This window comes from Panulirus ornatus, chromosome 65 (genome assembly GCF_036320965.1).
Source record: "Panulirus ornatus isolate Po-2019 chromosome 65, ASM3632096v1, whole genome shotgun sequence".
In the NCBI taxonomy this organism is placed as follows: Eukaryota; Metazoa; Arthropoda; class Malacostraca; order Decapoda; family Palinuridae; genus Panulirus; species Panulirus ornatus.
Window position 1 is genome coordinate 25,608,527 of NC_092288.1, and position 26,128 is coordinate 25,634,654.

The 26,128-nt window shown below is 53.0% G+C and overlaps 1 protein-coding gene across 5 annotated transcripts in view; it reads left to right on the forward strand.

The window, feature by feature from the left end:
• The window catches only part of LOC139746468 (uncharacterized), a 159,704-nt gene that overhangs the window by 6,661 nt on the left and 126,915 nt on the right, over positions 1-26,128 (forward strand). For all 5 annotated transcript variants that reach the window (XM_071657729.1, XM_071657725.1, XM_071657726.1 and 2 more), the window contains exon 2: positions 12,299-13,898. In XM_071657729.1, the coding sequence (XP_071513830.1) occupies positions 12,824-13,898 (1,075 nt within the window). In that variant the 5' untranslated portion in view covers positions 12,299-12,823. The remainder of the gene's footprint in view (positions 1-12,298; positions 13,899-26,128) is intronic.

The following is a 26,128-nucleotide window of genomic DNA, read 5'->3' on the forward strand; positions in this document are numbered from 1 at the left end:
AAGTAGATGATTGATAGGAACGCCCAGGGGTCTCAGCTATCATATTTTTGTCCTGCAGTGTTGGTGGAAACTACGTTCCAGGATGTGTCGTTGTGTTCCCTCTCATTGTGTGTAATTCTGATATCATACATGTTGTTCTCGTGTGTCAGGATGTTGCGTGGGGTGTCCTCCGCTGTAGAACTGGACGTGGAATACGAGATGTCTTACTTGCTAAATATGGATGACAAAAGAATAAATCTTTTAAGGTCTTTGCTATGGCTTTGTTGTCTTTAACCAGGTCCCGTTTTCTGAAAGTATTGTATTAATTGAGTGGGGAGTGACTCAGGACCCACTCATACAGATTCCTCGAATTCCTGACTCGCCCTGCCATCATTCTCCCCCTCCCACAGTAGAAGGGGAACGTGGGGAGGAAGTTGTCTCCCCCAGTTTATCCTTCCCGAGCCGCCAAATTCTGTGTGGGGTGTGGGCAAAGTGGGTGTGGGGTGTGGGCAAAGTGGGTATGGGGTGTGGGCAAAGTGGGTGTGGGGTGTGGGCAAAGTGGGTGTGGGGTGTGGGCAAAGTGGGTGTGGGGTGTGGGTAAAGTGGATGTGGATGTGGTGGTGGTGGTAGATAATGTGGTGGTGTTGGTGGTACAGGGGCTGGCCGGATATCTGAGGCTTAGCAGTGCACATGTTTGGCTTCATCACGACCCCATAGTTGGTGTACAGGAGGCTCCTCAGGTAGGCATACACACACACACACACACACACACACACACACACACACACACACACACACACACACACACACACACACACACACACACACACACACTAGGAAACTGTGATCATGTAATGATCATTAGGGTAATTAAGGACATAAGTAGATCCGAAAGGAAATCAGGTTCACACATTAGACGTAATCATGGAAACTACAGGAAGATACACTGTATTCCAGAACTAGAATTCGAGGAAGGGGTTTTCTGAGCCGTAGTACAGGTGAGTGTTGTGTAGGATTTTGTAATGCAGGAGATACAGGAGTTGGGACGTGGGCAGGTCTAGGTGTAGAGAGGGAAGGAGTGTGTTGTCAAGAGATGATATGTCTCACAGAAAGATGATCGAAAACGAATAAAGACAAGGTATATCAGAGATAGATATGGCGCCCTGTACATGGGTAAGGTCAGTGCATGGGTAAGTTCAGTACATGGGTAAGTTTAGTACATGGGTGAGATCAGCACATGGGTAAGGTGAGCACATAGGTAAGGTCAGCACATGGGTAAGGTCAGTACATGGGTAAGGTGAGCACATGGGTAAGGTCAGCACATGGGTAAGGTCAGTACATGGGTAAGGTGAGCACATGGGTCACCTCACAGAAGCGTGAAAATATGACAAGAGAAGGTCCAGAAGGAGGAGGAGAGATGGTCCCAGAATTAAGAGCTGAGTTACAGTGTGAGGCTCAAGGCCATAGATATGTGCATCATGTAGGAGAGAAAAGTAAGGGGTAACATGATCACCACAAACTTCAACATTGCTTAACCATCGTGGTTGTGTGGCACTAGAGCAGTACATGGAGGCAGTCTGGTAAGTTAGTTAGTAAACGTAGAAGTTCAAGAGATGGGGTCCCACGAGAGTAGAACTCCCTCCCCGTACAGTACAGATAGGTAATTGCGCACAATCACCCACACACACACACACACACACACACACACACACACACACACACACACACACACACACACACACACACCCGCATGCCCTCACGACCACATACTTGAAAATGTTAGCAGTTGATGTACAGCGGAGTTGGGTACAGTGAGCAGTGCAACAGCGAAGCCAAACCAGACCACAAACAACAGTGGTCAGGCGGAATGGTAGCAGAAGCATCCCTCATGGGATGTAAAGAATGAAGCTGGAAGGCTGGAACGTGGAACGACACAGGAGAGGGGAACGAAGTCACGTGAACCACCCGTCGAACATGACGTCAGCCGTTGGCTGTGTGCCTGACACATCACCAGGTAACAGTATATGAGGGACCGTGATGGAATCCAATTATCTCCTGATCAGTTTAACAATTGTCCTCAGCTACTGGACCACAGGGACGTTGTAGAAGTTGTTGACAACGACCATTTGACTGGGGTTAAGTGGGGGAACGCCCCAGCGTACTACGTATGGTGGCCTGGGGAACACCTGCAGATGTGCGGGCTAAGAGGCAACACAGAGTGTCTGGCCTGATGCTGGAGTGGCCGAGGAGGAGGAGGAGGAGGGGCCTCCACTGTGGGCAGTGGAGGGAAGGAGGTCAAGAGGAGCCGTAGTAGCCACCATGATGGTACGTGGCAGTACGCTAGGCACAGACGACCCGCTCTCCACTCATCATGAGGCGTCATCATGAGGCGTCATCATGACTCCTGATGAGTGTGGAGGAGGAGGAGGAGCAGGAGGAGGCAGTGCCCCAGGTCTGGGGGAACTGCCCTGCCGGAGGTCACAACAGGAAGTTGGACCAGTGAAGTAAAGGTCACGAGGGAGGGGGGGGGGGGGGCAGCAGCAGTACAGCGTTGCTGGTCCTGTGGGTCGAGCTAGCTCGAGAGGGGGGGGGGGGGCCCCACACACGTGCCATCCATCACAAGGAAAACAGATGTCTACTGATGGAATGTCAAGGTGTATGGTGGTGGTGAGGGCCTCTGCCCTGGTGCTCACTCTGGTGAACACGCTCAGAAGCGTATAGACACACACACACACACACACACACACACACACACACGGCCGGGCAGGCCTGACCAGGTGACCCACAAACCAGGTACTTGACTTGATCATCTTACGTCACGATTGGCTGGCTCTCTCTCTCTCTCTCTCTCTCTCTCTCTCTCTCTCTCTCTCTCTCTCTCTCTCTCTCTCTCTCTCTCTCTCTCTCTTCCTCCCCTCCCCCCCCACACGCTTCCCGCTTACCATGAATTTACGAATGAAATTACGGTACTTTTTTCGAGGTCAAAATTTTGCCTTTTTCGAACACTATGGGTGATACTAGAAGCTGTACCGCCCAGGACATGCAGGAAGGTGTAGGATCCAGGACATACTGGAAGCTGCAGGATCCAGGACATGCAGGAAGGTGTAGGATCTAGGACATACTGGAAGCTGCAGGATCCAGGACATGCAGGAAGGTGTAGGATCTAGGACATACTGGAAGCTGCAGGATCCAGGACATACTGGAAGCTGCAGGATCCAGGACATACTGGAAGCTGCAGGATCCAGGACATGCAGGAAGGTGTAGGATCTAGGACATACTGGAAGCTGCAGGATCCAGGACATGCAGGAAGGTGTAGGATCCAGGACATACTGGAAGCTGCAGGATCCAGGACATACTGGAAGCTGCAGGATCCAGGACATACTGGAAGCTGCAGGATCCAGGACATACTGGAAGCTGCAGGATCCAGGACATGCAGGAAGGTGTAGGATCCAGGACATACTGGAAGCTGCAGGGTCCAGGACATGCAGGAAGCTGCAGGATCCAGGACATACTGGAAGCTGCAGGATCCAGGACATGCAGGAAGGTGTAGGATCTAGGACATACTGGAAGCTGCAGGATCCAGGACATACTGGAAGCTGCAGGATCCAGGACATACTGGAAGTTGTAGGATCCAGGACCTTCGGGAAGCTGCAGGATCCAGGACATACTGGAAGCTGCAGGATCCAGGACATGCAGGAAGGTGTAGGATCCAGGACATACTGGAAGCTGCAGGATCCAGGACATACTGGAAGCTGCAGGATCCAGGACATACTGGAAGCTGCAGGATCCAGGACATACTGGAAGCTGCAGGATCCAGGACATGCAGGAAGGTGTAGGATCCAGGACATACTGGAAGCTGCAGGATCCAGGACATACTGGAAGTTGTAGTATCCAGGACATACTGGAAGCTGCAGGATCCAGGACATACTGGAAGCTGCAGGATCCAGGACATGCAGGAAGGTGTAGGATCCAGGACATACTGGAAGCTGCAGGATCCAGGACATACTGGAAGTTGTAGTATCCAGGACATATTGGAAGTTGAAGGATCAGGTTTCGTTTCACTGGACCTGGGGTTATGTTTGGTGTGTTGTGTGTGGCGGGTGTTGCTCTCTGCTTGGCTGGACCTGTCAGCAGGTCACGCGGGACAGAGGACCTGTGCAGCAGGTCTGGACCCAGCCTGGCTGAGTGGACCATGTGTCAGACTTACCCACGTCTGAGGTGAGCCAGTGTGTCAGTGTGTCCCGGGCGGGTTTGATGACGTGGGTCTGGCCTGGAAGGGGAAGGTTGTGATGATGTGGGTCTGGCCTGGAGGGGAAGGTTGTGATGATGTGGGTCTGGCCTGGAAGGGGAAGGTTGTGATGATGTGGGTCTGGCCTGGAGGGGAAGGTTGTGATGATGTGGGTCTGGCCTGGAAGGGGAAGGTTGTGATGATGTGGGTCTGGCCTGGAAGGGGAAGGTTGTGATGATGTGGGTCTGGCCTGGAAGGGGAAGGTTGTGATGATGTGGGTCTGACCTGGAGGGGAAGGTTGTGATGATGTGGGTCTGGCCTGGAGGGGAAGGTTGTGATGATGTGGGTCTGGCCTGGAGGGGAAGGTTGTGATGATGTGGGTCTGGCCTGGAGGGGAAGGTTGTGATGATGTGGGTCTGACCTGGAGGGGAAGGTTGTGATGATGTGGGTCTGGCCTGGAGGGGAAGGTTGTGATGATGTGGGTCTGGCCTGGAGGGGAAGGTTGTGATGATGTGGGTCTGGCCTGGAGGGGAAGGTTGTGATGATGTGGTGGCCACGAGGCTGAGCCACTGGGTGGGTGGGTGGGGATGTTGTGATGACGGAAGATGTAAGATGGAGGAGGTGTTCCGGGGAGGACAAGGGCGGCCTCATGATGGGAGGAGATGCGATGAATGAGGCTATTATGAGAGGAAGAGCATTGATGAGGTCGTAGAACTTTGTAGATAAACAAGTTATCGCGGGGCGGCCACACGCGTGAAGGCAGCTGGTGCTGGCCCAGTACCGCTGGCACGTACCTGGTCGTCTTCCGGCTGGGGCTGTGTGCATACACACACGCCAAACTGAGGCTTGTGAGGATGTCATCTTAACGTGTGTGTGTGTGTGTGTGTGTGTGTGTGTGTGTGTGTGTGTGTGTGGTAGGAGCCTGGGCCGTCAGCTGGCGGTCGGCAGGTCTGGTCTTGGAGGGGGGGGGGGGTGTACCTCGCGACCTAACCCCCCCCGCTCCCGCGGGCCAGGTTGCCCATACCATTCTCATCATCACACTGGCGAGGTAGCCGGCCTCTGGCCACACCCCAGGCCTACTGCCTCACCCCCTCACCCACTCCAAGGCCGGCGCCTCCTCCTCTAACCCCCCACCTCACTCCACCCCTCATCCTGTACATCTGCCACTGGTAACTCTCTGGGGGAATGGTGTGTGGGGGGGGGAGGGGGCTCACTTCCGCCAGGTGGCTCTGGTCCTGGTCTGACTGACTCTCCAGGCCATGGCCTGGCCTCAGGTCGGGTCGACCTGGTCTGCTCCAGTCTGCAGGTCATAGCCAGGCGCCATCCGTGTCACACGACCAGTGAGCGCACGTACCCTCACGAATTCGTGTGGTGCAGCTGACCTCATGCGTGTCGTTGACCTCCTTCTGACGACTCACGTGACCTCCGCAAGTGTGTGTAAGTGACCCTCTCAAACTGGCATCACAGGAAACGAGGAAGCGGATTATACAGATAACCTTTCTGCCAACACCAGAGGTCAGCTACACTGTGGTGTTGGCCTCACACTCCGCCATGATCTCCAGGCTCGTGGGCACGAAGCTGTAGACAGACAACGAGTCATGACTGACCCTTGGTACGAGCAGCACCCACACCAGCCCCGCGTCTCACCTCCGACAACAACAGAGATCGAGGGAGGACGCGCACAGAGGGCGGCTGCCAGGGTGAGACGATGGGTTACCTCAGCCTGTGGGAGGTGTGTGCCCGGCTGTGTGCCCGGCTGCCAGGGTGAGACGATGGGTTACCCCAGCCTGTGGGAGGTGTGTGCCCGGCTGTGTGCCCGGCTGCCCACACACGCCACCATTACCTCACGCACCGTCGCGACACCAGGCGCCGCGGTCGACCAGATGATAGCGCAACCATCCGTGAACACACCGTCGTAATGGTGAGAATGATAGACAGTTATCCATCGTCCCTGGTTCGTGGGGGGGGGGGGGTCACACTGTGACCAGCCATGCCCTCCCTGGCCCTACCCGGGTACTAACTTACGTATAAAGTAGATCATATAAGTAGATATAAGTGTTTGCTATATCTTAGGACACTTATATGAAACATGGTTGATACTCTGGCTGACGTGAAGGACACACGTGCTGACACAAGACACGCCAGGACACGTGTCGACCATTAGGACATGTGGGACACGTGCTGACGACTAGGACGTGTGGGACACGTGCTGACACAAGACACGTGGGACACTCGTCTTCTCTCTCGTCCTGATCACCATCACTGTCATCGTTTTAGTGAGGACCACGTGCAAGAGTGAGGGCCACGTGTAGGAGGAGTGAGGACCACGTGCTGGAGGAGGAGGAGGAGTGAGTGTGTCTGGTGGTGGGGCGCGCGTGAGGAGGGCCGCCCTGAAGGAGCCATTCAGTAGGAGGCCTCGCCCCAGCCGGGCCCCGGAGGGTCGTCCCTCGGCTGCTGGGACTGAAGGGTCGTTCATGGTCGTCACGTGGTGGTGGAGGAAGCCCTGTAATGACGGGGTCTGGTCACTCGCACAGGGAGGAAGGAGGGAGGAGGGAGGGAGGGAGGGACTACATGCCAGCGAGAGGCGGCATGGTGTATGTGGTGCCTGGGTCCTGGTGTGTCGTGTGTGTGTGTGTTGCTCTGTGTGCGTTGTGGCAGAGAGAGAGAGAGAGAGAGAGAGAGAGAGAGAGAGAGAGAGAGAGAGAGAGAGAGAGAGAGAGAGAGAGAGAGTTCTGGGTTGTAGTCACCGGTCGTAGACTCGTCTCGACACTCGCTGTAGCGTCGTTTGAGGGCGCTCTACCCCCCCCCCCCACTAACCCCCTACGCCCCAGGAAAACTAGGGACTCCTCCCTCCCCCAGCGGTGCTGTACCCTCGTCTGGGGACGACCCTCCCCCAGCGGTGCTGTACCCTCGTCTGGGGACGACCCTCCCCCAGCGGTGCTGTACCCTCGTCTGGGGACGACCCTCCCCCAGCGGTGCTGTACCCTCGTCTGGGGACGACCCTCCCCCAGCGGTGCTGTACCCTCGTCTGGGGACGACCCTCCCCCAGCGGTGCTGTACCCTCGTCTGGGGACGACCCTCCCCCAGCGGTGCTGTACCCTCACCTGGGGACGACCCTCCCCCAGCGGTGCTGTACCCTCGTCTGGGGACGACCCTCCCCCAGCGGTGCTGTACCCTCGTCTGGGGACGACCCTCCCCCAGCGGTGCTGTACCCTCGTCTGGGGACGACCCTCCCCCAGCGGTGCTGTACCCTCACCTGGGGACGACCCTCCCCCAGCGGTGCTGTACCCTCACCTGGGGACGACCCTCCCCCAGCGGTGCTGTACCCTCGTCTGGGGACGACCCTCCCCCAGCGGTGCTGTACCCTCACCTGGGGACGACCCTCCCCCAGCGGTGCTGTACCCTCGTCTGGGGACGACCCTCCCCCAGCGGTGCTGTACCCTCGTCTGGGGACGACCCTCCCCCAGCGGTGCTGTACCCTCGTCTGGGGACGACCCTCCCCCAGCGGTGCTGTACCCTCACCTGGGGACGACCCTCCCCCAGCGGTGCTGTACCCTCGTCTGGGGACGACCCTCCCCCAGCGGTGCTGTACCCTCGTCTGGGGACGACCCTCCCCCAGCGGTACTGTACCCTCGTCTGGGGACAACCCCAGCAGTAGGTCATGTCGTCACCACACACCGCTACAGCGACCTCAGTCCTCAGACCCCAGATTTCAGGAACTCTGTAATCACCTCACGGATACAGACAAACTTGGTGAGGTCTTGCGCCTGTACCCGCGTCTCCCAGGTTTCTGGATCTCGCTATGTAACCAGCTGTATCCATGATGTTATGTACTGCTCTGGTTACTATGTAACCCGCTGTATCCATGATGTTATGTACTGCTCTGTTTACTATGTAACCAGCTGTATCCATAATGTTATGTACTGCTCTGTTTACCATGACACACGTGTACTGACCCTCCCTGTATATGTACCTGTATGTACTGAATACATAGATGCCTCAGGACACTTCTGTAACATGTCTCATACTTGGCTGTATTTGTGTAACTGTCTACAGTTTTTTTGTTGAATATCTGAAATGTCTTGCTGCGTCCATAGCATGTGGGCTGGTCCAGTAGCCGTGCACAGCATGTGGGCTGGTCCAGTAGCCGTGCACAGCATGTGGGCTGGTCCAGTAGCCGTGCACAGCATGTGGGCTGCTGGTCCAGTAGCCGTACACAGCATGTGGGCTGCTGGTCCAGTAGCCGTGCACAGCATGTGGGCTGGTCCAGTAGCCGTGCACAGCATGTGGGCTGCTGGTCCAGTAGCCGTGCACAGCATGTGGGCTGCTGGTCCAGTAGCCGTGCACAGCATGTGGGCTGCTGGTCCAGTAGCCGTGCACAGCATGTGGGCTGGTCCAGTAGCCGTGCACAGCATGTGGGCTGGTCCAGTAGCCGTACACAGCATGTGGGCTGGTCCAGTAGCCGTACACAGCATGTGGGCTGGTCCAGTAGCCGTGCACAGCATGTGGGCTGGTCCAGTAGCCGTGCACAGCATGTGGGCTGGTCCAGTAGCCGTGCACAGCATGTGGGCTGGTCCAGTAGCCGTGCACAGCATGTGGGATGCTGGTCCGGTAGCTGTGTGTACATAGCTGACGTAGCTGCTGAGTGAAGGCTGGGATGTGTACTACAGGGTCCTGACTGCTGGGGGAGGGTCGGTGTTGGCGGGGAGCCAGACGTTCTCTGGGGGTCTGGTTGCTGGGGGTGGGTGGGCGGTGGTGTTGGAGGCCAGACGTTCTCTGGGGTCCGGGTTACTGGGGTGGGGTGGTGGCGGGGGGAGGGGGGAGGGTGACACCATTCCTGGGGTGGAGGGCAAGGTCGAGGACGTCCTCCACTCCCCACTGACCTACCCCCAGCCTGCCCCTCTTCCTGCTACCCAGTACCGGTTGGGGTGAGGCTGGGGAGGCCATGGGTGAGGCTGGGGAGGCCATGGGTGAGGCTGGGGAGACCAGGGGTGAGGCTGGGGGGGAGGCGGGGATGAGGCTGGGGAGACTAGGGGTTAGGCTGGGGAGACTAGGGGTGAGGCTGGGGAGGCGGGGATGAGGCTGGGGAGACTAGGGGTTAGGCTGGGGAGACCAGTGGTGAGGCTGGGGAGACCAGGGGTGAGGCTGGGGAGGCCAGGGGTGAGGCTGGGGTGGTCATATCGGTACTGGGGGAGGGTCAGTAGTGTTGTGGGTCCTGACCCCTGCTGACGTGCCTTGATGCTGGGGAGAGGGAGAGGCTCGGCAGGGGTCATGTTCCCCCCAACCAGGTCGTCATGTTCCCACCAGCCAGGTCGTCATGTTCCCACCAACCAGGCGGTCATGTTCCCACCAGCCAGGCCGTCATGTTCCCACCAGCCAGGCCGTCATGTTCCTACCAGCCAGGCCGTCATGTTCCCACCAGCCAGGCCGTCATGTTCCTACCAGCCAGGCGGTCATAAGGGCGCATGCCACAGGTCAAGATAACTGGTTTAGCCTCTTGAGTAAGCCTTGTCTTTCCCATAATACATAAGTGGTAGTACATATGTACTGTATTGTGTTCTCACTCCCCACTGTAACCTCTGTATCCCTCACTGTACCAACCCTGATGATCTGTAGCCACACTTGTGTTACAGAATCGCCGTAGATCATATGACTCTTGACCCATGTTACTCCCCCACCATCACTCGGCTCCACCTGTCACCCACTTAACATATTGTATTGTACGTATCTTCCACACACGTTATACCGGCCCCCACCTACACCCACCTACCCCCACCGACCCCCACCTACCCACACCTACCCCCACCTACCCACATCTACCCCCACCTACCCCCACCTACCCTCAGTCGTGCATGCCCTCCCCGCCAGAAGGTCCTCCCCAGTCCCTCCCATACTACCCTCCCCACCTACCCACACCTACCCACATCTACCCCCACCTACCCACACCTACCCCCACCTACCCACATCTACCCACACCTACCCCCACCTACCCCCAGTCGTGCATGCCCTCCCCGCCAGAAGGTCCTCCCCAGTCCTTCCCATACTACCCTCCCCAGGTCCTCCCCAGTCCCTCCCACACTATCCTCCCCACCAGAAGGTCCTCCCCAGTGAACACAAAGGAAATTCCACTATAGGCTTGGGTGGGGTGTGGGTGGGGGAGGTGTCAGCTGGTCGTTGTGGTTAGATGGTATGTAACCAGTCAGGGTTGTGTGGTATATAGCAAGAGGTCACAGTGGTACGCGTGATCTAGTGTTTGCTGGTAACCACGAGAAAGATGAAACACGATAAGTTCCCAAGTGCACTATCGTGCAGTGATCACATCGTCAGGGGAGACACAAGAATGAGACAGAAGACGTATCTCCCCTGATGATGTGATTATGACACGAAAGTGCACTTGGGAACTTATCGTGTTTCATTTTCCTCGTGGTTACCAGCACATATAATTAACTACAACAGCATATTTAAAGCTATTCGTCTTTTTTTATTCTTTAATTTTCTCAGTATTACCAATAGGTGGCTGCTCAAACACCAGTTGTTCAGTTATCTGTTTTATTTTGATCAGAATTTCGTCTTCATAGAGGCATCATCATCACGAATCTACAAAAAGAAAAGACACAAAACTTGGAGATGTAAAACGCTAACAGTGTGGTAGAGGGGGTGGGGCAGCTAGTGTGGTAGAGGAGGTGGGGCAGCCAGTGTGGTAGAGGGGGCGGGGGCAACTAGTGTGGTAGTGTGTGTGGGGACAGACGTTGTGGTAGAGGGGGTGGGGCAGCCAGTGTGGTAGTGTGTGTGTGGGGGCAGCCGTTGTGGTAGAGGGGGTGGGGCAGCCAGTGTGGTAGTGGGTGTGGGGGCAGCCAGTGTGGTAGAGGGGGTGGGGCAGCCAGTGTAGTAGAGGGGGGTGGGGCATCCAGTGTGGCTGGGAGAGTGGCTGACCCACAAGATGTGACCTATATACCCCATCTGCCCGGACCAGGTCACACACACACACACACACACACACACACACACACCTGAGGATGGAGGTAAATATTACTGTTGCCATTGACCCCAACACTACGATACGACGCTTGTGGCCGATGCTACGACCTGTGTGGTGTGGTGTGGTGTGGTGGTTGTGGTGTGGTGTGGTAGCTGTGGTGTGGTGTGGTAGCTGTGGTGTTGTGAGGTAGCTGTGGTGAGCTGCAGGTCACAGGAATAAGTGTATGTTGATCAGGTACCCCGTGTGTGTGTGTGTGTGTGTGTGTGTGTGTGTGTGAGTTCTTTACCACAAGAGGAAGCTGATGTATGATACAGTATAGTGTATTAGGGGGAGGGGTGGGGGGAGGGGTTCCTTGAGGTGGGGTAGTAGTGGTGCGCCCCCACAATTGACAGCTGTCCTGGTGTGCAGGTGGTTTCCCACAACACACCTCACATGTTCTGTAAGTCATCTGTGTGTGTGCACATGTACACCTTGGGGTCGCATTTTGTACACACATGACTGCCCCACTTGTGTACACACGTAATGGTCGGTGTGTGTTTTGCTATGTTGCTGGCCATTCATAACCTAACATTTAACATGTGTATAACATATTTGATTGTTAACAAAGTCGATTAATTCCGTCTTCAACTTAGATTGAATAGATTTGTTTCTTTTATTTATTTATGTTCTAAGGTAACGAAGGTTGTGATTACATCTACTAACAACCTGAACTCTTGTTGTAAGGATTTCGTAGAATGATAACAACTGTGGTTATGTAACATGTGGACAGTGACGTCATATTATGTCATGTTGGACACATGGTGTTGCCATGATATTATGTCATGTTGGACACATTGTGTTGCCATGATATTATGTCATGTTGGACACATGGTGTTGCCATGATATTATGTCATGTTGGACACATGGTGTTGCCATGATATTATCAAGACTTGATCTTTTATGAAAGGATTTATGAAGGTAGAGCTAGATTCTGTTTGGGTTCATGTAAATGTTTCATATTCTTCATTATATATATCATTATACATCATTTTGACACATTATTATGAATGATGTATGTTTGAATCATCCTCGTGAGGTCATTCATGCATTAATACTTGGTCTTTCTTCACCAGGCCACAACACGACTGGGAACTAGACTGGCCGTTGGTGGAGGTCGCAGACTGGCCATATATAGAAAACGGAGTTAGGGAAAACGGACGCACTTTCAACACAAAAGAAATAAGATTTTTGACAGAAAATGTGATAAATTCGAAAGCTTTTTAGATGATGAAAGTGATTTTTATATAAAGTATTGACAAAGTTGATTTATGTGTAGAAATATTTGCCATCATATATCGTCAGGAGAGCATGAAGAGGGCGGTGGAAAATGTGAGGTTGTAGCGGGACTGAGAAGTGATGGTGGAAGGAGGAAGGTGTGTGGGCACCGTGTAGGCATGTGTGTTGTGTTATGGTGTTATACGAGAGGCGGAGACACACCTCGAGCGTCCTCTACCCCGTCAGTAGCGGCTGGCCCGCAGCGCCTCAGCATGGCGGACCAGAGGGATGCCAAGGCGTCATGTGGACAGACTCGGCGGACGCCACCAGGTCAGTAGGGTCTCCGCTCAGGCCCCGTCCTTCGTCAGTCGGCAGACAGAGACATGGAGTCATCACTGGAGACCATACTGCCCCCTGCCCCGAGCCCCTTCTCCTCCGTGAGTCCTGCGTCCTTCGTCGACCCCTCCTCCGCCCACTTTAGCCCTCCGCCTGTCCTCAGGTCCTGCACCATCTCCACCCCAGCCTCCATGTTCTCCACCCATGTCTCCGCGGCCCACCCCAGCACGCCCTGCGTCTCTGAGCGGGCCTACCTCACTCCCGGCAAGAAGACCTCCCCCTCCGTCAGCCACGCTAAAGGCACAGAGTTCCTGTCGGAGTCACACACCCCCAGTATGGACCCCCAGATCCTGGGGGATCCTGGGTACCACACCATGGAGCCCCAGATCATGGGGGATCTCGGGAGCCACACCATGGAGCCCCAGATTCTGGGGGATCCAGGGAGCCACACCATGGAGCCCCAGATCCTGGGGGATGTTGGGAGCCACACCATGGAGCCCCAGATCCTGGGGGATGTGGGGAGCCACGTCATGGAGCCTCAGAAAGTAGGGGATATCGAGAGCTTCAACATGGATCCCCAGACGTTGGGGGATACAGGGGGTCACGATATGGATCCCCAGTCTCTGGGGGATGCAGGGAGCCACAACATGAAACCCCAGACCCCTAGGGACGCAGAGAACGACACCATGAGTCCCCAGACACTGGGGGATACTGGTAGCCACAGCATGAGCCCCCAGACACTGGGGGACACTGGTAGCCACACCATGAGCCCCCAGACACTGGGGGACACGGGTAGCCACACCATGAGCCCCCAGACACTGGGGGACACTGGTAGCCACAGCATGAGCCCCCAGACACTGGGGGACACTGGTAGCCACAGCATGAGCCCCCAGACACTGGGGGAACCAGGGGGCCAGACGGTGGGTGGCCAATCCCTGGGGGAGCGTGTAGGGTCACCTTCGGACTGTGATAGTGACGTGGTCGACTTGATGAAAGTGATGAAGAGAAGCGAGGACCCGCCTGACGGAGACGTCGTGAACGAGGACCTGATCGCCACTGACGAGGACGACGACGAGGACGACGACTTCCTCGTCCACTTCGCCCACACGGGACGCAAGACGTGTGAGTAGCCAGTGTTCACCATGTCTGTTGAATCCTATGTATGTCTGACCTCTTGATGGCTAAGTGGAAAACCTTTATTTTGAGATTCGGTGACTCCTCCCTTTTTTTTTTTTTTTTTTTTTTTGCCATTTCATCCACAAGAGAAGTGTTTGTGAAGGGAAACAGGAAGGTAGGTAGCAGAGGCGCTTAACGAAGACCATCTACACAGGTAAGGGGAGGCCTCTGGTGCGCTGGGGGGGGGGGTTGTTATGGGTCTGCGTGGAGCGTTAGGTATGGGTCACACCCGTACTACTGGCCAGGTGGGGCGCTACATGGCTCTGTGACACACAGGCTTTACTTCACCTCTCATTCTTGGCTTGGCAGTAAGGTCGGCACTCACACACACACACACACACACACACACACACACACACACACACACACACACACACACACACACACGAGCTTCCTTGGGGTAGTGGTTCGAGTTATTGACCGTGAGTCACGCACGAGCCGTGAGTTCGAATCCTGGACGCTACGATCGTCCTACAGCCAACAATGGGTGCCATCATGCTGCAGAGCAGACCAGGATAAGAGGGAGGAAGGACTTTTATATTGTGAAAGAAGACACGTAATTCTATAATGATGTGTGGAAGGGCAGCGGGAGCGAAGGACCTGATCGTAGAGTGAGGCAGACGAGTGAGGTGCCCCAGGGCTCAGTGTTGGGACCTCAGCTGTTACTGATGAACGTCATGCAGATGTATTTTGAATAAGTTTGCTGATGATGTCATGATGATTAGGAAGGAAATACGGAACAGCGGAGAGTGCACACTGCTACAAAGGGACCAAGACAAGATGCAGCACTGGTGGCACACATCACGTATGACGTTCAGCCTTGGAAAGTGTGAAGTCATGAAGGTGGGAAAGTTCTTCAACACACCAGACGATGTTTACTGTAGCGGGCGGGTGAGGTAGCGTCCCTGGGTGCCACAGTGAGAGGAACCTGAGGGTGGATGTGATGGTGGCACCAGCACAACGCGTCACAAGGATCAGGAGAGAGACCAAACTATAGCTTGGGTAAGAATCAAACTTGCTTTCATGTTCATGAAGTGCGACATGTTCATGGAGTGCGACATGTTCATGGAGTGCGACATGTTCATGGAGTGCGACATGTTCATGCAGTGCGACATGTTTAGCATTATATACTACATGGTATACCTATGTATGTCTGTATGTGTTTGTGCTAAACTGGACTATGACGGATACGTCCGGCCTCCATACAAGAGGCCCTCGAGGTTGCTGGAGGGGACGGGAGGGGGGAGGGTTGTGGCTGCCCCCCCCCCCCCTCCCGGGTCGCAGAGGAGGTGCCAGGTGCACGTGAGAGCTGTGCTGGGTGTGTGTACGGGGCGACCCTGACGTGACACAAGCAGCCAACACTTTACCTATGGTAGGGGGGGCAGGACGCCCCCCCGGGACGGTAGGTAACGGAGGTGGAGGGAGGGGGGTGAGGAAGTGTAGGGAGGGGTGTGGGGAAGTGTAGGGAGGGGGTGGGGAAATGTAGGGAGGGGGGTGAGGAAGTGTAGGGAGGGGTGTGGGGAAGTGTAGGGAGGGGGGTGGGGAAGTGTAGGGAGGGGGGTGGGGAAGCTCTCCCTAACCCAGCTGGGTCAGGAACCAGCACCAGTGGTACATTCCAGAACCATTATGTGCCAGGATAAGAGGCGGAACCCACACCCCCCTCCCTCCCTCCCCTCCCCTCCCCTCCCCGCACACACACACACACACACACACACACACACACACACACACACACAGCTCAGGTATACAACAAGGCAAGTAACCCGACCCTCCGGCACGCCGCTGGTGTAGGTGGTCACCTGACTTGCTTCCTCCCACCCACCCACCCACACACCCACCACGCACTCACTGCCTCCCACCCACCCACACACCCACCACGCACTCACTGCTTCCCCCTGCACTCACACACCCACCACGCACTCTGCCCCCCCCTGCACCCACACCCCCCCCACGCACTCACTGCCTCCCCTGCACTCACACACCCACCACGCACTTACTGCCTCCCCTGCACCCACACACCCACCACGCACTCACTGCCTCCCCCTGCACTCACACACCCACCACGCACTCACTGCCTCCCCTGCACTCACACACCCACCACGCACTTACTGCCTCCCCTGCACCCACACACCCACCACGCACTCACTGCTTCCCCTGCACTCACACACCCACCACGCACTCACTGCCTCCCCTGCACTCACACACCCACCACGCACTCACTGCCCCCTCCCCCTGCACCCACACACCCACCACGCACTCACTGCCTCCCCCTGCACTCACACACCCACCACGCACTCACTGCCTCCCCTGCACCAACACACCCACCACGCACTCACTGCCCCCCTTGCACCCACACACCCACCACGCACTCTGCCCCCCTTGCACCCACACACCCACCACGCACTCACTGCCTCCCCCTGCACCCACGCAACCACCACGCACTCACTTCACTGCCTCACCTCAGAATATCGCTGAGACCTACTGAACTTTGAGGGTCTGTCCGGTGAATATCGCTCGCGCTGGATATTGAAGGTCAATATGGCTGACCTTGGGCGAGGTTAGACTCTGAATATCGCCAGCGTTTGTATGTCAACGTCTGACCTTTTTTTTTCTTTGTGAGACATCGACAACCAGGGATGATCTGGGCTGTGAGAGAGAGAGAGAGAGAGAGAGAGAGAGAGAGAGAGAGAGAGAGAGAGAGAGAGAGAGAGAGAGAGAGAGAGAGAGAGAGAGAGAGGGTTGCAGGGCAGGTCCTGGAGAAAGTTGGAAGCATTCTGCCCAGTACGGCCAGGCGGGTCACTGGACCGGCCCCCAGCACACACACACACACACACACACACACACACACACACACACACACAGGGAAGTAGTCATCATCCATTACAAAACCCGAAGTTGTATGACACGAATGATCACAAAACAGGAAGAAGAAGCAGGAGGAGGAGGAGGATGGTGTGAGGAGTGGATGTGGCGACCTGCCACAAGACACCACCTCCTCCTGCAGACGTCCTCTGAAGGCGTCCTCCACGCATCCGAGATTACCCGAGCCGCAGGAGACGAAGGAGGAGGAGGAGGACCACCTCTCTCCTGGGCGTCCCTTGAGAGAGGGGTAGCCTTGTGGCGTCCCCAGCCCCACTCGTGTTGATGGTGTGTGTCTGTAACTGAACACAGAGGGAACCGAGGTATTGATATAGAGGATTATGATGATCATGGCTGAGGTAAGGAGATGGTCAGAACCTACACACACACACACACACACACACACACACACACACACGTTTGATCAGTATGAATCCAGCCTGGCCCATGCATGACGCGGGGACCTGGCCCATGCATGACGCGGGGACCTGGCCCATGCATGACGCAGGGACCTGGCCCATGCATGACGCAGGGACCTGGCCCGTGCATGAGGCGGGGACCTGGCCCGTGCATGAGGCGGGGACCTGGCCCGTGTATGAGGCGGGGGACCTGGCCCATGCATGACGCGGGGACCTGGCCCATGCATGAGGCGGGGGACACGCTGGAACAAGGCCAGGTGTTGACAGTCATCCTGCAGGGAACACACGAGAGGGAGAGGCCTGTGAGGAGGAGCTGGTGGTCCTCGCCGCCAGACTCCTCATACAGAGACTCATATCATGAGGGCTGTGTTCACTGGAATGTGGACGAACTATGTGGCTGCCTCATTGATGGAGGTAGAGAGAATTGCTGGAGAGGATGTAGAGGAGGAGACGTGAGGAGGAGACGTAAGGAGGAGGAGTGAGGAGACCTAACCTGATGGTGAGGAAGCCGAGCTAGAGGCAGACGTCGTGTGGTCATCCATGCACAAGGTGGGGGAGGTGTGGACGCGGCTGCTGGTGTGAGGGAGACAAGTATGGTGGAAGATGATGTGACCCAAGTGTAGACCTCCCTCCCAGGGCTCTCCAGCACACACACACACACACACACACACACACACACACACACACACACACACACACACACACACACACACACACACACATACGTACTAGACAAATGATGACACTAGAACGTATACAAAATTCACAGAATTACATCATCAAGTTGCCAATCATAGCAATGTGTTGTGAGTTGTCCAGAAGGAAGGTACGAGCCTGTGGTGGATGTTGTGGTGGCAGGAGGAAAGTACAACCCTCCTTGTAGAGGTTGTGGCAGGAGGAAGATGCAACCCCCTAGTAGAGGTTGTGGTGGCAGGAGGAAGTGTGTGTGTGTGGTGGAGGCCTGTGATGGTTGGCTGGCCACGGAGGTCCAGCTCTTGTTTCACCATTACAGAACCAAGATTACCCGGAAAGCTGATAGTCTCTCTCTCTCTCTCTCTCTCTCTCTCTCTCTCTCTCTCTCTCTCTCTCTCTCTCTCTCTCTCTCTCTAAAGATGGCCTAAGATTCAACAGGTGTTGATTTCTTTTCTTCTCTGTGACCATCTCTAACATTAGAGAGAGATGTTAAGTACGAGTGATGGGCCAGTGTTTATCTCTCGTGGACGAAGGTTTGGGGTTCGAGACAAGCCATGGAAACCCCTTGAGATAACCTCAGGCCTCCCCTTATGTAGGGCAGTAGGGGGTAGGGGAGAGGGGGGGGGCCAGTCTGAGGTACTCTGGGGTCACCGAGGGAGGGTCATGGTCCACTTACAGCTGTATTCAGGAGGCCTTCTGCTCCCTGTACCTATCTACAGAGCTGTACCACTTCCTGTAGCTGTTGTAGGAGTCCTAAGAGTTGTACTGTCCTTCGAAGAGTTGCGCTCCTCCCTGTGGCGATCCTAAGTAGTTGTACTGCTCGTAGTAGATGTTTGTAAGGAGTTGTAGTCCTCCCTGTAGCTGTTTTGAGGTAGTTGTTTTCTTTCTTGTAGCTGTTGTAGCTATTCTGAGAAGTTATATTCCTCGTTGTAGCTGTTGTGGCTGTCCTTAAGTAGGTGTACTGCCCTATGTACCTGCAGGTGTTGGCAGGTCAGACTCTGAAAGTGTCACTAGGTACGTGTTCATGTTTCTCACATGTTAGCCTCACCATACCTGCTCCATTGGACACCAGACCCTAGTGCCTGGTGCCTCTAACTGCACTCATGATATTATGTATTTCAAGTGTCATTCTTTATGGCTTGGTGAGGCAGGAATATTGTGGTACACGTCTTTCATGGATGAGTTTGTTGGGTTGTGTTTTAAGCCTACCAACTGCCAGGGTCACAAAGGGCGTTGACATCAGCCTACATCTACCCAGCCAGGAATCGTCAGCGCCTTCTTCAGGTATTGAAGGTATATGGATGACAACATATCACTCTGGCTCTGTATATGGGTCATGCTTCAGTGAGATATATGTTTCTTGTATCTTGACGTGTATGGTTGTATGGAAATGATCATGTTATTATATTGTTAAGAGTCAGTATCCAGCCTGACTCTGTTTACGCGGCTACCAGTAGTGTTGGATGTTTAGATGTCATTATAAGAGTGTGCATTTTTATGCCCTTTATATCATTGGATAAAGTTATATGGTGGTGGTGATTTTAATGTCATAACTAGGTAAGTTTCCCATGGAGAGGCCTTATCCATTCTCTGTGCCCTCCAGCAAATCAGAGAAAACGGTAAGTAGTGGACGTAAGGGGAGACAGAAATATTTAGTTTTGATATAGCTTTTGGTTTAGATATGATCTGTATATCAACGAATTATTTGAAATTTACCTCCTTCTTTAAGAATTTAAAGATTCATTTCTGATGACTTCGCTACGTGTGTTCGTTATATGTGTTCGTAGTAGGACGGAGTTAGAAAACGGGTATAAATCACGGGAGCGAAAAACGTCGACTCCGTTAGGATGAACGGGTGTGTGTTGTGGCCCCGGACACACACACACACACACACACACACAACACACTTGGTTGTATGTCGTGTCTTCCATCGTGGGAAGAACATTGAGGTGTGCTTCTCATTTGCTTCATATTTCAGTTTTCCCTGCAGGAGTGAGCACCCTGACCCTGGGGTGTACCGTGGATGTACTTGTGGCTGGAGCCGTGAGGGTCAGATTTTAGGCCAGCGGCACTGTGTGTGTGTGTGTGTAGTGAAGATGGCGTCGTAGTGACGTTAGCGGTGTAATAAAGACGCGTTTATCGCGGGTCACATGAAGATTTAGTGTGGCTGTCTCTCTGTCGTAGAGTGACAGTTATGGGCGAAGATGTACACGAGTGTGTTTTCTGTCCACCAGTGGTGGGCAGCAGACCAGCTCTCTGGGGAACAGACGAAGGTGAGCGGTGGCGAGGCACAGCCGTGATGGCTTACGTAAGATGGGGAGGAGGGGGGGGGGTGGAGGTGGTGTAGGGGGTCAGTGGACCCGACCCCTGGGTAATAGGATGTAACCACAGACTTGCCACTGGTGGGGGGAAGTGACTCCAACACCACTGTGTATAGTGCGTCGTCCTGCGCGCTATACACAGTGGCTTACAAGTGGAGGGAGTCCATAGTTCTGATGGGAAGGAGGGAGGGAGGGGTAAGGGGGCCGTGTGAGGAGGGTGGTTCCCAGCTTCTGTGTTATGGTCCGGGACGATGGTGCGCCTCGCACCCCAACCACTCTACCCCTCGACACTACAAGCTCTCTCTCTCTCTCTCTCTCTCTCTCTCTCTCTCTCTCTCTCTATATATATATATATATATATATATATATGTGTGTGTGTGTGTGTGTGTGTGTGTGTGTGTGTGTGTGTGTGTGTGTGTGTGTTTATACTTTATCGTTACCTCCCGCGACAGCGAAGTAGCGCAAGGAAACAGACGAAAGAATGGCCCAACCCACCCACATACACATGTATATACATACACGTACACACCCGCACATATACACATATACATACCTATACATCTCAACGTATAGTGTATGGTAAAGTGTATGAAAGAAAAAAGTTGAGAGTAAATGTGAATAAGAGCAAGGTTATTAGATACAGTAGGGTTGAGGGTCAAGCCAGTTGGGAGGTAAGTTTGAATGGAGAAAAACTGGAGGAAGTTAAGTGTTTTAGATATCTGGGAGTGGATTTGGCAGCGGATGGAATCATAGAAGTGGAAGTGAATCATAGGGTGGGGGAGGGGGGCGAAAATTCTGGGAGCCTTGAAGAATGTGTGGAAGTCGAGAACATTATCTCGGAAAGCAAAAATGGGTATGTTTGAAGGAATAGTGGTTCCAACAATGTTGTATGGTTGCGAGGCGTGGGCTATGGATAGAGTTGTGCGGAGGAGGGTGGATGTGCTGGAAATGAGATGTTTGAGAACAATATGTGGTGTGAGGTGGTTTGATCTAGTAAGTAATAATAGGGTAAGAGAGATGTGTGGTAATAAAACGAGTGTGGTTGAGAGAGCAGAAGAGGGTGTTTTGAAATGGTTTGGTCACATGGAGAGAATGGGTGAGGAAAGATTGACCAAGAGGATATATGTGTCGGAGGTGGAGGGAACGAGGAGAAGTGGGAGACCAAATTTTAGGTGGAAAGATGGAGTGAAAAAGATTTTGTGTGATCGGGGCCTGAACATGCAGGAGGGTGAAAGGCGTGCAAGGAATAGAGTGAATTGGAATGATGTGGTATACCGGGGTCGACGTGCTGTCAATGGATTGAACCAGGGCATGTGAAGCGTCTGGGGTAAACCATGGAAAGTTGTGTAGGGCCTGGATGTGGAAAGGGAGCTGTGGTTTCGGTGCATTATACATGACAGCTAGAGACTGAGTGTGAACGAATGGAGCCTTTGTTGTCTTTTCCTAGCACTACCTCGCGCATATGAGGGGGGAGGGGGATAGTATTTCATGTGTGGCGGGGTGACGATGGGAATGAATAGAGGCAGACAGTATGAATTATATACATGTGTATATATATGTATATGTCTGTGTGTGTATAAATATGTATACGTTGAGGTGTATAAGTATGTATATTTGCGTGTGTGGACGTGTATGTATATACATGTGTATGTGGGTGGGTTGGGCCATTCTTTCGTCTGTTTCCTTGCGCTACCTCGCAAACGCGGGAGACAGCGACAAAGCAATATATATATGCTCGCCATGTCTCGCGTGCCATTACCTCGACCATAACCATAGTCCAACATGTGGTCCACTTGAAGGGCGGGTTGTGGCCACTTGACCAGTAATGAGACATCTTCTGCTTCCGCTGAGCAGAGCTGAGGAGTATATCATGGTGACGTACGGTAGTAACAGCTGCTTGCTACATACTCCCTGAGCTGTGTACTGGAAACCTGATGGCCAGCAGATAGTGTATCGTTTTAGCTACTGTAATATGGGGCTGTAGTGAAGAGGTTCGGGACAGTGTCGAGATCCCACGTCTTCCTCACATGCACAGTTCTGAGGCTTAGATCCTGCTGCATGATGCTCCTATTGAGGTCTTTTACCATAGTATCAGCACGTACTCAGGTTGAATCTCATCAGCCATGTGTCACTCCATCTTACAGATTGTCTTGGTCCCCTTGTAAGGTAATGCAGTTCTCCTCCTTGTTCACTTTCGTTCTGTGTGTGTGTGTGTGTGTGTGTGTGTGTGTGTGTGTGTGTGTGTGTGTGTGTGTGTAAACAAAGGCGAGGGTATCGCCCCAGCCTCAAGGTTCTCCAGCAAGTTACGCTCGACCAAGACAACCACAACATTGTCTCATTACCTCATTTGACTTATGCGTCCAGGTAGGAACGTAGTGTTGACGCATGCGTCCGAGGAGGGACGTAGTGTTGACGCATGCGTCCGGGTAGGAACGTAGTGTTGACGCATGCGTCCGAGGAGGGACGTAGTGTTGACGCATGCGTCTGGGTAGGAACTTAGTGTTGACGCATGCGTGTGGGGAGGAACTTAGTGTTGACGCATGCGTGTGGAGAGGAACTTAGTGTTGACGCATGCGTGTGGGGAGGAACTTAGTGTTGACGCATGCGTGTGGGGAGGAACTTAGTGTTGACGCATGCGTCTGGGTAGGAACTTAGTGTTGACGCATACGTCTGGGAAGGGACGTAGTGTTGACGCATGCGTCCGGGAGGAATGTACGTAGTGACAGGGTATTGGGAGCAGGGCTGGTCTCGTCGCGTGCGGCAGGGCTGGTCTCGTCGCGTGCGGCCGGGGCTGCTCACCGTCTGCGTTTTTTGAACACTAAGCGACTGGGCGGCGCCGCCACTGAACGCAGAGTTCAATTGACTGGTGCAGAGCATGACTGTCTCCCCTCCCCAAGGCCAGCTGGGAGGGGGGGGGGGGCAGGATACGGGTGTGCACCTCCAGCTTCCTCCTTCTGGCGGGCAAAAAGCGAACCACATCGTAATACTTGCCAGTTCTTGTGTACCACCACACGTGTGGTAGCGACCATCCCAGTTCTTGTGTACCACCACACGTGTGGTAGCGACCATCCCAGTTCTTGTGTACCACCACACGTGTGGTAGCGACCATCCCAGTTCTTGTGTACCACCACACGTGTGGTAACGACCATCCCAGTTCTTCTGTACCACCACACGTGTGGTAGCGACCATCCCAGTTCTTCTGTACCACCACACGTGTGGTAGCGACCATCCCAGTTCTTGTGTACCACCACACGTGTGGTAGCGACCATCCCAGTTCTTGTGTACCACCACACGTGTGGTAGCGACCATCCCAGTTCTTGTGTACCACTACACGTGTGGTAGGAACCATACATACTAGTTTTACACAGTTACCTGGTAACAGTACCACATAGCCTTTCTATTTTTCATTTTACTTACCTATGTACTGTTCCCCTGGGGAAGGGGGATACTGCCCACGTTTCTCCATAGCCAGTCGCAGAAGGCGACTAAGAGGGGAGGGATTGGGGTGGGGGAGATCCTCCCCTCCTGTACTACAAGATAACGAACGAACGAAAGAAAGAACAAAGTGAGTGGTGTTCCTCAAGGCCCACTTCCTTATCCTGCCTCGCCAAGGCCAGAAAAGCTTGCATATATATATATATATATATATATATATATATATATATATATATATATATATATATATATATATATATATTCCTATGAGTTCATGAGAAAATGAAACACGATAAGTTCCCAAGTGCACTTTCGTATAATAATCACATCATCAGGGGAGACACAAGAAAGAAATGTCAGTTGATATACAACGAAGAGACGTATCTAGGACGCCATTTGGTAAACACATGATTGTCCAAGACAGACAATGTGCGTATCATAAACTTATTATGTGGACAAGAAGGGGAATTGTTTACGAATCTTATCAACACTAAAGTTATCCAATTTGTATAGACCTTCACTAATATTAAGGTTATGATTATTTGTGTATTTAATAATAGAAGATTCAATGTGATGGTATTACTCCACTCAATACAATGATCGTAGTTTTTAACGATTTTGAATTGACCAAGTCAAAGTTTCAGTTATGTTTTACTTGATCATAAAAAAGACTTTGGGTCAAAAATTTTGTGTTGACTGTTTTTCTTCGTCGTTTTAAGATAGTGAGGGTAGTGTATGTGTGTGTGTGTGTGTGTGTGTGTGTGTGTGTGTGTTATGACTGGGTATTGATCTATGTCTGGTAGGTGAGGAGGGACTTCTGTTGCTGGGCTGGTCCCTGCCCAAGGGCCATGTTGTTCCTGTGTCTTGGCGCCTCTCTCTCTCTCTCTCTCTCTCTCTCTCTCTCTCTCTCTCTCTCTCTCTCTCTCTCTCTCTCTCTCTCTCTCTCTCTCTCTCGCGTGACAGCATTGTAGCAGAACTCCACCAGAGGCGTCATGTGTCACCCGTTACACAAAGGAGGCTGGAGCGATGTATGCCGTCACACTGTGTGTACACCCGTGAGTGTAACGTTATATGAATGTGTTTGTGAGAGAGTGATCAAGGAAACTGTTACAGTCAGCAGTGAGCAGTAGCTGCGTAAACAAGGGCCAAAATCGATTTCTGCCAGACAGCAGCGCCTCTTGACGCCCCGTAGGTGCCACACCACCAGACCATAACACTGATGCGTGGTACGAGAAACGACCATGTAATGCTACACTTGAGCTAGGCATTTGAGATGATACACTGATGGGTTCTCTCTGATGAGATAAAATAGTAAGGCTTTTGAGGTGTGATAACATAGTAGTGAAGCGGAACATACAGTGGTAAACTTAGAAATTAATGTAAACACTTTGTAGGGAACACAACATTGAGTTTAGTAACAAGTGGAAGGATCTGTCGATATGGAAGATATGTTATCAGGAGTGTCAGAGATAACGGTGTTGACCCCTGGAGTGGTCGTGACTGCTCATGTCTCATGCACTGTTGACCAGACGATGACGATAAGAGTCAAATGAGATAGCTCACAAGACGTAGAGAAAATACAATAATAGACGGACTTGTTATGCAACGGTAACGCTACACCAGGGACTAACGGGAGAGACATGTAACACAACGGTAACACCAGACCAGGGACCAACGGGTGAGACATGTAACACAGCGGTAACACCAGACCAACACTAAAGAATATTGGTGATGAAGAGAGAGATAAGAACCTGAGATAAATCATACATAGATTACTGAATTGTGTTGACTATATGTAAACATGAGGCAAGTGGGTCACATCGTGAGCGGTGTGATAATGAGAACTTTTACGACGAGACAAAATGAATGAAACTGTAAACCATTTACGTATGAGGCCAACTACAACACTGGGGGTGTTGTGTGATCAATATGTTGTGAAGAATTCAGTAACACGAATTAAACCAGAGGGAGTGTAGCTTACGAGCAGTCATGATGACACGCTAGAAATAAGAGAGACACATGACAGTAAATTGGTTAGTAAATTGGTCGTCCTTGAACTAGAATCATGTCGACGACAGACAGTAATTATATCTGTCGTTAATCACTACGTTGTAAGAATACAACAAACATATTGCGCTCAGCAACACATGCATATAATCTAAGTGAAGACTCTGAGAGGAATATACGTAAGAGACTTTCAAACGAAGTATGAATATATTATGGTATGGTTTCGACCGCGGGGTTGGCGGCTGTGTTGTGTGTTGGGTGGCCTGGAGCTACAGTATTATGTAAACAAACAGGTTATGTGGTGAGCGCGACGTGTTAATCCTGCACCCATGAGGCAGACTCTGGTCTTAGGTAATCGGATGTAGGCAGGTACTGCCTCCGGTGCCCTGAGCATCGCATGACTGTCATGCGGTGTCATGGGATGGCGTTCGTGTGGACCTGC